The sequence below is a fragment of the Pogoniulus pusillus genome, chromosome 7 (genome assembly GCF_015220805.1).
Source record: "Pogoniulus pusillus isolate bPogPus1 chromosome 7, bPogPus1.pri, whole genome shotgun sequence".
NCBI classification, from domain to species: Eukaryota; Metazoa; Chordata; class Aves; order Piciformes; family Lybiidae; genus Pogoniulus; species Pogoniulus pusillus.
The window spans coordinates 16,803,317-16,820,305 of NC_087270.1; the positions used below are offsets into that span (position 1 = coordinate 16,803,317).

A 16,989-nucleotide genomic window follows, 5' to 3' on the forward strand; every position below is an offset into this window, starting at 1 on the left:
ATCAGTTAGCATCTCAAGACATAAGAATCCACTTTGGAGCAGTAAAAGAAACACAGCAGACTTACTCTTGCAGGTGAGGAAACGCAGATTTGAGTAGGTTAGCAACATACTCCTGAATAAACATTTGGTTGTTTACTGGATTTCCAGGGTTTAATGGAGTACTTATTTTCCCCTCTTCTACTAAGTTGAACATGTATGCAAGGATGGACGCGTGCATTGTCAAACCTGAAGAGATTGAGGTTACACATACACAGTTATTATTCAGAATGTCATTCTGACCATCAAAAGGAGTTTTCACCACCCACATCACACAGATCCTTACCAGCAGTGTGTGAGGTGTCTGTTACAACTGAGAAAATGTGCTGAAGGATATCACAGAAATATGTCTGATAGAAACTCTGGGCAGCAGTCTCTTTTTGTGCAACGTTCTGTAGTAGAGTATAAAGTATCTGAAGTCCTAGGAAACATGCATAGAAAAAAATCAATTACCAACAAAACAGTTATTTAAACTTCTAAGACAGAATTTTCCGTTTTCAAAATGATACAAATATCACAAGAAGTTCGGACATGCGATATTCATAGAATGGTTTGAGTTGGAAGGAACTTTAAAAATCAGTTTAGTTCCATCGAGTTCATATTCTCCAGCACTTCCTCAAGTAGACACTGGAAGGCTATCGCCACAAGCACATGGCATCCTATTTTGATTTACACTATTGACAGGCACAGAACCAATTCACATCACTATTGGTACTAGTGAAAGTGAGAGAAACCCTCTACCAAAATAAGTGTTCACTATGCAGGAGAAACAAGGAGAGACCTTACTGCTCTCTACAACTACCTTCTCTTTCATTACTGAGTGATCAGGCATTGGGAATAAGCTGCCCACAGAGGTGCTCATAAAAAAATGTAGACATGGCACTTTGGGATGTGGTTTAACGGCCATGATAGTGTTAGGTCAGCAGCTGGGCTTGAACAATCCTTGGGGTATTTTCCAACCAAAGAAAGTTTGGCATTCTGTGAAATGTTTTAGTTTTTAAAATTACCTAAAACCATCATGACCTTTCCAGTTGAAAAGGCACTGAAAGTATCCTTTATCCCCATCCTTTCCTGATACAAGACAATTAGCTAAAAAACTGATGTCAACTCACCTATATTTTTATCCAATAGCTTAACCCTAGGACCAAGATATCCTTGATAACCCTCTGAAGTTAAAAGTGATACACTCAGCTGCTCAATGACATGTCATCCATTAAACACCTTGTGATTATCCAAGGGAAACAAACCACCTTCTAAACAACAAAGGATCTTTCTCTTCCCTTGTGTCAAGGGGTTGCTGCCAGACAGTGAAGTATCCAGCCTCAAATAGTTTCCTTTTCTGCTCAACCTTTCAGTAGCTTCTGAGCAACTGTCACACTGCCAAACACCACAGGCAGTATGACAAAAGACAGCTATGACATCACCTATAGCAAGAGAGAGCTGTTGCATCAGTTCAAGCATTTCAGGAAAGTGCTAACCCTCACATTGAAAAGGAAGTGAGCAGAAACTGTAGCAGTGCTCTCAAACAGCTGTGGAAACAAAACAGCAGCCTAATGTTTCAAGCCCATTAATGTATACCTGGCCTGACAACTTGCAACAGAGAGAGAAAATATTACTGTGCTAATGCAGTTTAGAATCACATTACTAGAATATTGAGTTTGGCTTTAAAAAAACGCAAGAAAACGAACACTTGCCCATAATATCTGATACTGCAAACTAAGTCTGCATATGAAACACTTCATTTTACCTGTATCTGCAACATTTCTCATTGTGTGTTTGAAAGCCCAAATAATAGAATCCAGAACAAGTTTAAATTGTGCAGGTGGAATGGCCAGGAATGCTGGGAAGCAATTTGAATTTACAGCCTGGAGTAGCAAGAAGAAGTTTGTTCTGTGTTCAGGATATTCTTCAAAGTCCTAGAAGCAGAGGGAAAAAAGCAACCATCAAACTTCCTAACAGGTGATCTCACGATGCCTCTTTAAGTAGAGTAGGTCAATAGTTGACACAGATCAGCACTTCGACCTCAAGTTTAAAATAACCTTAACTGCAATGATTACATTTCTCTGTCAACTTCTCACTGGGGCTTGATAAAACCATCCAGTTCTACAGTTACACAATAGTAAGAGGCTGAAGCACATTTTGTCACTACATAACCTTAACTCCTACTCTAGTACACAGATGGTAAGTGCCCATGTTGCTACAGGGGTACTACTATTCTGGTTATATCCTGCTCCAGAGTAACATTAATTAAGCTAGTAGTGCTCAAGTATTATGCAAATACCTACTGCACTCCATAGCATTGGGAGGTGCATTAGTGAGAAAATGCTCCAAATTACTGAATAATACTTACATTCTTAAGTTTTAAGTATTTATGAATTTTAGCAGTTACTCCCAACACTGATATCTGACTTAAGTACACTTTTGTTTCCAGAACCACAACATGCCAAGTCCCAAGTAACTTAATACTAAAGCTAAACAGAAATTTCAAGCAATGAGATTAAGATCTCTACCCAGACATCCAGGCTTCTAAACACGTATGTTTGAGCAGGAATTTCAAGTGCCAAAAACACACTTTGTGACTGCAAAGACACCACATATGGAAACAATGTTCAGATGAAGAAGGCACGAATCCCCCACGTAATTTCGCACAAGATAAAAGCTGTGTAATCAGTAATTCTATGTTCACCACACACTGTCTCCATCACAAAAAATATTATCTTTCAATTAGAGATGTACAAACAGTTGAGACATCTTACAGAACTCCTTTTTATCTTCAATCACTAGGCAGATGCCTTATCCAAGGTTTAATTATAAATACCTTGTTGATCATATTTAATGTGCACTCAAAAACAGCATCAAATATCTGAGGTATTTCAGCAGTAATGTGTCCACCCAACTTGTTTACAATGATAGCCATAGTACTAAGTACTTCAGGTTCTCTAGCAGCTGGAACATTTCGCTGGTAGTCAATAAGAACTGCATCCAACAAGGGAGGAACAAAGTTTTCAGCTACCTAATTGAAAGAGTGAGCCATGGTTATAATAATGCAGTTATGAAACAAAGTCTCTAGCATACAGTTTATAGCAAAGTTACTCATTTAGTGACAGGAGATATACTTCCTAAGAAGTGTATCCTAAATACATTAATTTTCCACAAACTAACTCCCCACTCACTCTCTGTACCCACCACCCAGCAAGACTTCCTTAACTTTCATCTAAAATTAACTGAGACATCCCAAACCAGGCTTAAGTTTGCATCTGTACAATCCTACTTTTTCCTGTATTTCACAGACCTCCTGAAGCAAGTTCCTGTCACCAACTGATCTAGTTAACAGAACAGAAAAACCATTACAGTTCTTCGTAATTCTGTCTGTAATTATGAGTTATTTGTATTAAACTTATCTACTTACCATCTGAGGATCATTGGACCTGCTCACCCAGCCAGAAATTAGTTTTAATGTTTCCCTTTTTACAGTCCTCATACTTCTAATCAAGGGCTGCTTTGTTACCATTTCACCTGAAAAGTATTAAAACTTCAGTTAAATCAGGGTAAGTGTAACAAAAAGATTAACTTGACATTTCAAAGAGGAGAATGCTTGCTTTTTACACCCTAAGTACAAAGGCTATTAAAGACAACTTAGGCACATAGCTCATTCTAGCTCCACACATCCAAGATGCCATTATGAAACTTCAAAATGCTAGCACACAACTTAAGACTTCAAAAACCAAAGCTGCAACTTACTTTTCAAGGGAAATCACACATTCATTTAACTACATGGAATGAGTTTACATGTGATTCTCATTGAGTGACTGATGGGGGCAGAAGGGATAGAACAATTAAATTCCTTATTTCATCCACAAGAAACAATCCCTTTGTCTTTACATAAAAAGTCTGCATTTATCCTTAAGAAGCCTCATCCTTATGTTTCTTTCCCCTCATCAGCAAAGCTATCTCATCAAATGCACAGCACGTAACCATTACTGTATATGCAGAGAAATATCTGTTGAGTGCAGGCAGAAGATCGGATCACTCACTGCTGGCATCAGAGCCACCTCTGTTGAGATAGCCAGGGGCTGATCAAGTAGCACATCAAGACTACAGTCCTTTGCAACTCTGTACTCCCTGACCAGAAGAAATTCTGGCCACTACGGAGATGCAGAGTCAAAAGTTACCAATTTCTCAGCCAGATTTTATTCAGAACTGTAAGAAACACTTCAATGTAAACCACCTGCTCCATTATCAGGCTTTATTTACATTAGCATTTTCAAATACCATAATCTGCATTGGCAAGAAAACTGGTCCGAATACAGAATACAATGACAACTCCAGCTACTACAACGCACATTCTGAGGTGGCACAGGCCCTTGCTTATTTGATAAAAATAGGTAATTGATAATTCTTTCTTAGTGACTGCAATCCTGGTTGACAACTTTAAGACATCTTCACTACCATAACATTTAATAATAAAAGGTATTTAATACCATTGTAACACTGCCAAAATCTGTTGAAAGTTTTGATAATACTCTATTTTAAAATAGTGTTTTAATATTCAAAATTAGAATAAGCTAAAACACACACATGCTACACTGTCTCCACAAGATGCCTATTTATTCTAACCAACTCTATGGCGTTTTGCATCTTTGACAAACTTGCTTACAGATGGTTTTTAGCTCCTTCCAAAATAAGTTATTTATTTGAATACCTGGTTAACAAACACATAAAAAACCTTAAGTGAGCACTTTCAGTCATTTACTACTGTCCCAAACAATAAACTTAACACAGTATAAAATTAGTCTACTTGGAACATACCCCAATAACAGACTGCTAACCCCTATTTTCAAGAAGATGAAATCTCTTACCGTTAGCCTGAATAGCTGCAGAAATATTTTCACTTAGGCACTTGTACACATTCAGCATATCCAAATAAATTCTTCCAAGCTGAATCACAAAGGGGTGGCCAACTGCTTTACATGCTCTTACATTGGTTTTTAGAATGCTACCAAGCTGCTTAACTGTTTCGGGATCCTTCAGAATATCAACGTTCTGTTAAAAAAGTTAGCCAGTTCAGTCAATAAAACTTTGCTTCAGCTTTCAACAGAAGAAATTATATTTAAATGTACGTTCTTTAACACAGCACGTTAAGATGGCTATTAAATTTCCACACTTTTAATATGTACTTCTGTTTACTTTCTGGCACTTGCCACTACTTCAAACAGATTAAAACTTCAACTGATTTAATTTTGCTTTCTCTACAACACTATTTTTGCTGCAGTGCTACAAGCAGTATGCTCATTCAAGAGAAACACTAAGAAGGTGAAGTTGTCCCAAGGCAGTATATTCTTGTATTAAGCCAGAACATGAAACTTAACTCAGGCTTGCTTACGTTACAGGATCTTAGATTTGACTGCTGATGGATCTTTTGCACGGTGCAAGACTATCTCTTGACACGTTAAAGAACAGAAGTATTTTTTAGAAGACAGGAAAAGAAAATAAAGAAGCATGTACTTTTAAAAAATGGTGGAAAGAGAAAGGATATATGAATAGTATTTTTAGCACTTAAACTTTTCTGTTATTGAAAAAGAAAACTTGCTTCTAAATCAAGTGAAAAGTGGGCCTTGGGGAAAAAGTAACTGAACTATTGAACATTCCACATAGTGCAGAAAAGTTGTCCCTTAAATCAGATTAAGAACAGTATTTGTTATTTACACTTCCTCTCTCAAAACACCACCATGTCAAACATCTATTTAGCCATTATTTAATAAGTCGACCACAGCTATGTACATTTCATGTCATACCATGTGTGAAATAAACTCAGAGTACGAGATACATTTAACATATTTCTTTACCTGAACACAAAAAAAACCACTTAAAATTTATGAGCTTACTTTTGTTGCCTGCTGAATTATGCTGTCCCATACTTGATTAGGTAGTAACATGTATTTTTCTATGAGATGCTCCTGCACAGTCTGGTCTGTCTGTGCCCCAATCATGTAGCCTACTGCTTCATAGAAAGTGTGCACCTGGTTGGAACAGGTCAAACAGGAAGGTTAAAAATGAAGAATACAGAAAATTCCACACTAGATTGAAAATTACTTCCACTGTCTAAATACCTTTCCACCTTCTGACTTCACAAAATCCTTCTCTGTTCTTTCCTTCATCATATATAAAAGCAACCTCCATCCCCTTCTCTGTAAACACTACATATATCCTTGAGTTGTTCTTCATTCTACCATCATATACTGAAGTCAAGAAGCTCAGACATATGCCATTTAACTCCTAACTCCAGACATTTAAACTGCTGACTAGATTAGATAACTCCTTTAAGCACCTTCTTCCAGAAGGCAGATCCACTTTCCCTTAAGTTTCAGTACCCTACTGCAACACCGCACTGCACTGCATGTGCACACTTGACAAGCTGTGCCTTTTCTAGATGTAGTTGCTTTTGGACTGCTCCTCACCCCCCTTCACCAAGACAAGACCTGTAAGTATACCTTTATATTGTGCTATTACTCTTTCCCAAATATGAACCACAAAAATAAAGTGTGTATCTTATTTACTTGTTGAAACATTCCAGAAATCAAAAGTCCAACTAAAGTGCAACTAAGTGAACTTTAGGTCTCCTTCCAAGCATTCTAATTGAGATCTCAATACTGCAGCTTGATACTATTAGATGCTGTAATTGTTACTAAAAAGGAAACAACTACTAAACTATAACACATAGTAACTTCGAAAATTATCCATGATCCCAAATTAAACATACCTGCTGTGGCTGAAGGTCACAAATGATAGTATTAATATTGTTCAAAATTTCATCAATAAATGGCATGACCTCTCCCACTTGAACCTGAACAAAATGTCGGCGGCATTTTTGTGCTATTTTTATGAAGGTATCACAAGCCATATCCTGGACTCCATCATGGGTTTCTAAATTAAAATTAGATCAGTTACTGATTTGTATTCCCCCCCACCCCATATATGTGCATGTATGACCATCACACCTTTTCTTTAGTAATTAAAGAAGCTACAAAAAAAGTGAATTACCATGCATAAATTCAAACAGCTTGTTGACTACGGTCTTCAAAAATTTCCAGTGAGCTCGCAAAAATCGTGGGTATTGACCTACTATATACATTATATTTGATGCAATAATGGCTTTATTGTCTTTTCCTCGCTTTTGTTCACAGAGTCCCAGGAGATCCTACAAAATAGCATAATTTTAGTTTCCTGTCAAGTTTGTCCAGTCCAAATAAAAGCACTATAAAACAGTGTAAAATCCTACAAGGAGGTATGCTGAAGATAAAGGGAAAGGGCAACTCTTTTAGTTTCCAAGTCCAAAGGACCAGGATGATGCAATTAAAGTTTCAACCAGACCAGAAACATTATTTTCAACTAGGAAGTGATAGTTTTCAAAACATCTAAACATTTCTTCAGGCAGGTCTTCAACAAGCCTCACAATATTTAGTAATGATCCAGCAGTTGATACCAGGAAGTTCCACATCAAACAGAAGAATTAGCTCCTTTGTATTATTTTATATCACTTACAGGATCCATTCCAGTTGTAAAACCTTCTTTCATGCATGTATCTACCAAAAATCCTCTCTGATCAGTATTTGAAACATGGCAAAATAGCAGAGTGCCAAGTAGTTAAAGATGTGGGTTATTTTGCCACTTAATTTCATGAATAATCCCCTTTCCATCTCTTCCACATCCGAAAAGAAAAACACTTCATCGTAAACGATCTTTTCTCTGTGAGTTTTTCACTGCAAAAAGGCTATCTGGATTAATGCATTACTCATGCATAAAGATTTTATCAGCCTTACAATTTCCCATTAATTCATTTGTATCAGCTTGTTTGCCCCACCAAGGGGCCTTATTACTAAGATGACACCGCAGTATTTTTGTAAGCTTAGTTGCTTGAGCATAAGGTACAAAGCATGAGAAAGCTGTCAGTTTTATATCATGGTACCTTAATTACTGTAACAAGGAATCTTTTCTCATCTTCTTCATGCATTGCACCGCTGATTGAGCCAATAGCCCAACACAGAGTATTCAAATTTTTCCATGACCATTCTGTTCCATTCACTTGATTATGAAGCTTTTCAGTCATAATTCTTTCTGTGTCTGCATAATCCAGATGTGTAAGATAAACTGAAAGACACCAACATTGAACAGGCACATTTTAAAGCAACAAGTTGGATCGGAATTCCACAGGCAAAGTTAAATTTGAACCAAGTTGTTAGGAAAGTGCAAGGCTCCTCACTGAATTCATGACAGAATGAGATAAAAATTGAAACACAATATTCACTAAAACTGTATTTAAGACAGAAATTTCATTGAGAATTTCCGTTTGTTCTAAAGTATCTTGTCAAAACACCACATGCTAGCAACATGAGCAGTCTACATCAATTAATGACTCATATACTGGTGAAGCTGCTAAGTTAAATCGTTAACAAAAAGTATACTGATGGTCATATAGGGAAATGGGATTGGCTGTAGATAAGGACCTAATTTTCTTCTGCACTTTCAGTGTTGTAGTCTGTTGGTGGCAATAACGCACCATTAAAGCAAAGATGATACTCTTGAACAACTCTAGAGATGGCAAGAGTCAAATATCAGAACTCAGACTGTTGCATCAATCCTTACCAAGATGAACATCTCCAATGTAAAATTTGAAATCGGAAGTTACAAGTAATTTAAGGCCAGGTGCAGAAAATGGATTTTCACTGTGCCACAGAACAGCTTTTCCACTTTTTTTCTTGCAATTAAGTGATTCTTAAAGATAACATGCTACAAGCAATAGCTAACACCAGAAATCAAACGCTAACTCAATCTGCATTTCCATACACATAATCCTTTATCTGGAAATGTGACTAAACTGTCAGGATATAGAGCAATACTCTTAATGCAATAAATTGGTTAATGCACTGAATAGGTTATAAGACTTGAAAAAGTATTACAACAATTAATCTAATGCTGCCTTTCAAGTACAAATGTGAGAATTAAAAAAAAAAAATCCACAAACACTTTGCATAACACAGCTTTAGCACCCCACTCCTGGTTCTAACTTAAACACTGTTGCCTTGAAGCATTTGCATTGATACAAACAAATATATTATTTAGGGTTTAACATCATAAATGTGATCTTAACCCACCCTTGTCCCTTCTAGTTGCCCTTACAACTGAATTTTTTATCTTGCCTCAAGAAAACACTACAATACATAAGGAAATACTAATTCATTGATTAAATAGTCACAGTTGAGACTGGAAAAAGATTGTTGAAGTTTAAGTTCAGACTGAAATTCTGTGTGTTGTTTATGAATACTGTAAACATTTTAGATGAGGAGTGTTGAGGAGTGCTTGTTCTACAGAAGAGTAAAACTGCAAGTGAAACGACCAACAAGTCCTCTTCAGAGAAGTCCTTCCAATTTAATACGTTTCTGACAAAACTGAGGTTTCAATGGGTCTGAAACAAGCGCATAAAGGACTACCAAAAGAAGGGGGTAAATTAAGTAGTGCATTATTGCTTAAAGTTACACAACACTACACATTTAAAACAGAATTCAGACCAACACTGCCTCTTCCTTTTCAAACCTCTATAGTACTCCTCACCAATAATCATTTTACCCCACATGTAATCCAGATCATTAATATTCTGTAACATACATGCTGCAGCATCACAGACCTGCAGCACAAAAACAGCTAGGACACTTACCCAACGTTTCTCTCATATTTTTATACAAGTTTATGGAATCTGTATCTTTCATGAATTCTCGTACTACTTCCCCTTGATCATTTTCCACAACTAGGACTTCTTCAGGTTTTGCCATGCGGCTAACCATTAGCAATCGAACCTGCATGTTGCAAAGAGAAGTTTAAATTAAATCAAGCTAACATGTCAATGCAGAATGCTCCATGAGTGTTTCCAAAGCACTCTGCTCCACCCAGCACTTAAAAGTTATTATTGCTCATTAAGACTGCACAGGAAAATGTTACCTATAAAGATATTAAGAACAGAGCCTGCTGATACTTCACTCTCTACGAACAAGCTGAGTAGTTGGAAAAAAACCCTCAACCTATTAAGTATACTTTCTAGACCTTCAAAGTGCATACGTAATACTAGGTATCTTTCAAAGATCTGTTTTTCCATGCACACATTTTTGTCCTCCAACTACAACACTCCAGCCTTTACACTTACAGATATTTATAAGCAATACATCTTTAAGTCTTACGTTCATAAGTATCCTAAAAATAAAAATATATTAATACTTCTATTGCATACTCATGTCATCGTGAAGTATTTCTGCAATTGCAGAAATACAGATTAAATAGCTGGAGTTGAATCCATTACAAATTCTCCAATCATGTCACTTCTTACATGAAGTATAATCTCTAACTGTGGAAGAGCATATAAAATTTTACAGTATCTTTACTTAAGCAGAGATTACCTTGGACAACACAGGCAAATAGAGCTGTCTCCTTGGAGGAACATCAAAGTGTTGACTTGGTGAAAGCAATGGAGAAGCAGATGTTGAAAATGGACTTTCCCTGTAGAGCTCAGCAGCTAAATGATTCCAATACTCAAGACAAATCTTGAAGATTTCAGTTTCTTCAACTTCTGATACCAGTAACATATAATGAAGAGCCTGGAAAAGTGTGGTTTAAATATCTAGTTACTAGTTACTTCTGCAGATACACTGCCATTGTGGCAAGTTCAGTTATCCAAATGTTGATAAAATGCCTAATTAAAAGCTAGGAACAAGAGACATTAATGTTGCAGTGACATAACTTTACAAGTCAAGACTCCACGACCTCTCTGGGGAGCCTATTCCAGTGCTCTGAGACCCTTACAGTCAAGAACCTACCCCTGGTGTTGAGGCGAGACCTCTTTTGCTGGACCCATTGCTCCTTGTCCTATCACAGGGAGCAACAGAGAAGAGCCTATCCTCTCCCTCTGGCCAGCTTTCAGATACTTATAAACATTTATCAAATCCCCTCTAAGTCTTCTTTTCTCCAGGCTAAAAAGCCTCAGGTACCTCAGCCTCTCCTCATAAGCCATGCCCTCCAGTCCCCTGATCATCCTCTTAGCCCTCCATTGGACCCCCTCCAGCAGATCCCTGTCCCTCTTCAACTGGGTTAGCCCAAAACTGAACACAGTATTCAAGATGAGGTCTCACCAGGGCAGAGTAGAGGGAGAGGAGAACCTCCCTTGATCTGCTGGACACACTCCTCCTAATATACACCAGGATCCCATTGGCCTTCTTGGCCACAAGGGCACATTGCTGTGCCATGGTTAACTTGTTATCCATCAGGACCCCCAGGTCCCTCTCCACAGGACTGCTTTCCAGCAGATCACCTCCCAGCCTGTACTGATGCCATTTATTATTCCTCCCCAGATGCAGGACTCTGCACTCGTCCTTGTTGAACTTCATCTGGTTCCCCTGTGCCCAGCTCTCCAGTCTGTCCAGGTCTCTCTGGATGGCTGCACAGCCACAGCTTGGTGTCATCAGCAAACTTGCTGAGCAGACACTCTGTGCCCTCATCAATGTCATTGATGAAGACGCTGAACAGGATTGGCCCCAGCACTGATCCCTGGGGAACACCACTAGTCACAGCTCTCCAGCTGGACCTGGCACCATTGATCACCACCCTCTGAACTCTATCTTGCAACCAGTTCCTAACCCACCTCACTGTCTGCTCTTCCACCCCACACTTCCTCAGCTTGATCACTAAAATGTCATGGGAGACGGTGTCAAAGGCCTTACTAAGGTCAAGGTAGACTACATCCACTGGTTTCCCTGAATCTACCCATTCAGTTATGGCATCATAAAATGCTGCCAGGTTAGTTAACCCTGACTTCTCCTTGGTAAATCCATGCCAACTACTCCTGATAACCTTCTTCTCTTCCAAATGCCTTGAGATGCCCTCCAGCAGGAGCCACTCCATCATTTTTCCAGGGATGGAGGTGAGGCTGCCTGGTCTATAGTTTCCTGGAACCTCCTTCTTGCACTTTTTGAAGACTGGAGTGACACTGGCTCTCCTCCAGTCCTCAGGCACCTCTCCTGTCTGCCACGATTTGGCAAAGATGATGGAGAGTGGCAGAGCAATAACATCAGCCAGTTTTCTCAGCACCCTTTGGTGCATCTCATCAGGGTCCATGGACTTGTGAATGTTTAATTTGTGTAACTGATCCCTAACCCAGTCTGCACTGACCAGTGGGGAGTGTTCCCTCCTCCAGGCTTCCTCTCCTTCATCCAGGGTCTGGAGTACATAGGGGAGTTCAGCCTTAGGTGTAAAGACTGAAGCAAAGAAGGCATCCAGCAACTCTACCTTCTCTGCATCCTCAGTTATCAAGGCTGCCTCCTTGTTCAGCACTGCCCCCACACCTTCCCCATTCTTTCTTTTTCTAGTGATGTACTTGAAGAAGCCCTTCTTATTCTATTTCCTTTGCCACCTTCAGTTCCAAGAGGGCTTTGGCCTTCTTTGTCGCCCTGACTACTTCTCTATAGTTCTCCCAAGTGACCAATCCCTTCTCCCATGAATTCTAAGTTTCTTTCTTCCCTGAGATTTCCTTCAGGAGCTCCTTATTCAACCATGCAGGTCTCCTAGCATGTCTACCTGACATTTTATTCAAGGGAACACACTTAGCTTGAGCTTGGAGGAAGTGGTCTTTAAAATTAATCAACTTTCCTAGGCTCCTTTACCCTCCAGAGCCTTAGCCCACGGGATTTCTGCAAGCATGTCTCTGAAGAGCACAAAGTTATCTCTGCAGAAGTCCAGGGTTGCAATTCTACTTATTGGTCTGATTCTACCCTGTAGAATACTAAACTCCAGCATGTCATGGTCACTGTCCTCAAGGCTGTTCCCAAGCTTAATGTCCTCAACCAGTCCCTCTTTATTAGTTAATACAAGGTCCAGCAGTGCACCTCTCCTTGTTGCTTCCTCCACTACCTGCATCAGGAAGTTATCATTGATACGCTGCAAGATACATTTCAAGAGCAGGTTAGAATGCCATAGAACATTTAAAGTAACTGGGTAACTACATTCTATCACATTGCAATTTACAGAAGTGAAATCTGAAACAGTTTTAGGCCACCCTAAAACTTTGTGAAACACTTTAACATATTGATGTCTACAAAACTCAATTCTGAGGAACACAGTGTAAGTTATAATGGACAAGCGAGGAGGTCTATTGACCTAAAACCTGCACTCCAGCTTACCATCCTGCAGGACATGCAACAGCTTCAGCTCTTTTATACAGGTCTTCCTAAGAAAACTTCAACATAGGTAATTATTTTGAAAGCTTACAGCTTGCAAGTTCAGAAATTATTTAGGAACTGCTGACATTCTTTTTAAACTAAAAATGTTATACTCCTTAGTCCATCTTTTAAATTAACTACAAATTGGTATTTGCAACCAACTCAGTAGTATACATTTTCCATATAGGTCTACCTCCAGAAAACATGTATTGAGGCAAGTTGCTAGAAAACGGAAGCCTTAGATTACAGCTGATCCACCTGCAAGATGCACTTTCCCCTCCCATCAGAATCTACACTCCACGTTTAAACTGCAGTATTGTTTTACTATTTCTGTCTCAGCACAGTTCGTCACAGAGGATAAGATTTAACAAGGCTTAGTGCAGGGTTCTACACTTTGGCCACAACAACCCCAAGCAGCACTACAGGCTGTGGTCAGGGTGGCTGGAGAGCGGCCAGGCAGAGAGGGACCTGGGTGTACTGGTAGATAGTAAACTGAGTATGAGCCAGCAGTGTGCTCAGGTGGCCAGGAGAGCAGTGTGGCCAGTAGGACAAGGCAAGTTATTCTTCCCCTGTACTCAACACTTGTCAGGCCACACCTTGAGTACTGTGTCCAGTTCTGGGCTCCTCAATTCAAGAGAGATGGTGAGATACTGGAACATGTCCAGAGAAGGGCAACGAAACTGGTGAGGGGCCTAGAACCCAGCCCTGTGAGAAGAGGCTGAGGGAGCTGCATGTGTGCAGCCTAGAGAAGGAGGCTCAGGGCAGACCTCAACTGTGAGGTTGTAGCCAGGTGGGGGTTGGTCTCTTCTTCCAGGCAACCAGTAACAGAACAAGGGGACACAGTCTCAAGTTGTGCCAGAAGAGGTATAGGCTGGACGTCAGGAGGCAGTTCTTCACAGAGAGTGAATTGCTATTGGAATGGGCTGCATTTGGAGGTGTTCAAGAAAAGCCTGGGTGGGGCACTTAGTGCCATGATCTAGTTGACTGGACGGGGCTGGGTGAGAGGTTGGACTGGATGACCTTGGAGGTCTCTGCCAACCTGGCTGATTCTATGACCTTCATACCTGCACAGGGCTTGATTCGGGCCAGGGAAGCAGGGCTTCCAATGGGCTATAGGGCCAGTTTCACCCCCTTGCAGATCAGTAGCGGGAGTGAGCTAGTAAAAACATTGCCATAGAACAGTTCACCCTCAGCAAAACCTTTACTCACAGTTAAAAATACATAACTGAAAACATCCTGATTTGGTGATCTAGACCCACTATGAGATAAAAACTTGACTGTCTCATAGTCATCTAGAATTTACACCTTTCCAACCCTTCACTCTTCACTGAATTTCCAGTCATCTCCACAGCTCCCAGTACATTTGATAATGGAATTGCACTTCACTGCAAATACGAAAAGAATACAGCACTCTCCAAGAGAAGGGAACAAGCAAAGGGGAAGGACAACTGCAATTCTGATTCTCAGTAACTCCTGTAAGATAGCTCAATATTGAGAACTGCAAGCCCTCCTCTAAGACCCATAATACTACAGTAAAACATGCATAATCATTTGGTACATGTTTGCCATTAAGCTTTCCTGGCATACATCATCTTGATTAAACAGAAACACCCTTGAGGATTATATTTAAAGCCTTTCAGTTAAACTTCAAGAAACAACAAATTAGGCAAGAACCTAGAAGATGATGGAATCACTGAACTATTTAGAAGCAGAGTATTTGTTAAGGCCAGAGCAACACCTCTGTAAGAGAACTAAACTGAAAACATTATGCAGGGACCCATGGAAAACACTGAAAAAGAAACAAGGAGAGAGACTTCATCTTTGTACAGTGTTAGTACAGATGCACTGAAGCACACTAGGAAGCAAAAATTTTAATGAAAAAGTTTTTAGTATCCATGCTATTTACTAATAATGGAATGGGAACACAGTTGTTATTCTTTTCCTCTTACATAAAATAAAGAGCTACAGATTTTAGTGTCATATCCCTTAAGCATAAAAATACACTTTATGTACTAAAGTGAGCAACCTACCTCCATTAATGTTTCCCTCAGATTTAATCTTTTTTCTATTAGTTGACCATGTTCCTTGAGAAATGTACAGAGAAACAAACTGAGATTCTGAATGAAGTTCTGCTCATCATCTTTTCCATTTGAGTATGCAAGTCGGATATTGGTATTTAAAGGAAGCATCTGATTAAAAAATAGACAAAATAAAGATTTTCCCTTTTTTATTTAGAACTACTGTATATTAGCAAGCATTTTGCTCTTTCAGCAAAAAAAGTCCTTTTTCAGTTTGTGGTATCCCCTCTTTACAGAGCTCTGTTTTGAGGAAATGCCAGAAGCACAGGCACTTACAAATTAAGATCATCTGTAGATACTGCACAAATATATTTCAGATTCACAAAATAACTGTGCAAACAATCTGCCTTAGAATTTAACTAAATCAAAATCCTATAGCTCCACTACAAGATGGGGGAAGATTAGGCCAGTAGAAAGACACCAATATAATGAGGAAAGCTACGAAGTCATGCACTTGAATCTGAACTGCTCAGACTTCATTACATAAATTCAAAACATGGGTTTTATATGACAAACATTTTGTCAATTTCAACAATTTTACAGCAGCTGGGAAAGGTTTAAATCAGTTCAGATCTTACAAGTCATGCAGTACACTTAGCTGCATCTCAGCTTTTCCCATCAGACAGCCTGGGTGCTCCAAGTACCTTTTAAGTTAATCAAAACAAACCTAGGCAGCAGAAATGCAGCTGCGATCTACAGCAAGAAAAAAATATACTGAGCATCTTCTGATAAAGCCATCAGCTTTTATAATGAATATAAACTTGTAAGCTGAGCTAGTCTCTACAGAAGCTCATTTCGCAAAATTGAACAGTCCAAAGAGATTTAGAGGAAACATTACCTGTTTTAACTGCATCATGGTCAGTGTAAAAAGTGTTACAAACTGTTCCTCATACTGACTTACACTGACACCTGCAATCTCTGTGAGGCACTTCAAAGAGACATTTCGAAACATGGGAACATTTAAGAACTAGTGAGAGAAAAAAAATAAAGAGCATTATAAAACCACTGCAAGATAAGCTTTTTTGTAATGTAATTTAAAAGCTGTCAATTTTTGCATGAGTACCTTGTATATTAGTGTGCTGATTAACTTGGTCTCAAATATGTATCCCAAAGGAATCCAGTTCAGAAATCGTAGCAAAGTTTCCAAAGTTGCATGAACTAAGGGAGCATTTTGGGAGTTTTCCTGTAAACAATCATTAGTGTTTATGACATTGTTAAGTGTGATGGGGTGGAATTTTTAAACACATCATTAAATAAACAAGACTTACCATCACAAACTGGCACAGCTGAAATATCTGAGAGAACTCATTACACATGCTGTAAAAGAAGAAAATTACAAGAAAAAGTTAAACATTTCCACACACCAAAAACAATCTACTTCAACCAAAACGTATATGCACTCACAGGACATGTTCTAAAGACCTACATCCATGGAGGCACTTACATGCCACCTGACATGTACCAGTTTCCATTGTAATAATGCATATTCTCAGTTAGAAAAGACCTTTAATAACATCGAGTACAACCATTAACTACCAAGTCCCTCAGCACCACATGTCTGCATCAAAGTAGCCTTAAGTTGGTGCCTGCGAATTCTGGCTTGAGAATACAAGCAATAC

General features: G+C 39.0%; 1 protein-coding gene across 2 annotated transcripts in view; it reads right to left on the bottom strand.

Moving 5' to 3' along the window:
- XPO1 (exportin 1) overlaps positions 1–16,989 on the bottom strand; it is a 46,163-nt gene that overhangs the window by 3,826 nt on the left and 25,348 nt on the right. For both annotated transcript variants that reach the window (XM_064146090.1, XM_064146091.1), the window contains 16 exons: positions 16,639–16,687; positions 16,434–16,553; positions 16,209–16,337; positions 15,323–15,481; positions 10,482–10,679; positions 9,749–9,887; positions 8,003–8,184; positions 7,078–7,234; positions 6,797–6,960; positions 5,922–6,056; positions 4,896–5,079; positions 3,446–3,552; positions 2,855–3,049; positions 1,784–1,952; positions 323–457; positions 66–225 (listed from right to left, as the gene is read on the bottom strand). In XM_064146090.1, the coding sequence (XP_064002160.1) occupies positions 66–225; positions 323–457; positions 1,784–1,952; positions 2,855–3,049; positions 3,446–3,552; positions 4,896–5,079; positions 5,922–6,056; positions 6,797–6,960; positions 7,078–7,234; positions 8,003–8,184; positions 9,749–9,887; positions 10,482–10,679; positions 15,323–15,481; positions 16,209–16,337; positions 16,434–16,553; positions 16,639–16,687 (2,382 nt within the window). The remainder of the gene's footprint in view (positions 1–65; positions 226–322; positions 458–1,783; positions 1,953–2,854; positions 3,050–3,445; positions 3,553–4,895; positions 5,080–5,921; positions 6,057–6,796; positions 6,961–7,077; positions 7,235–8,002; positions 8,185–9,748; positions 9,888–10,481; positions 10,680–15,322; positions 15,482–16,208; positions 16,338–16,433; positions 16,554–16,638; positions 16,688–16,989) is intronic.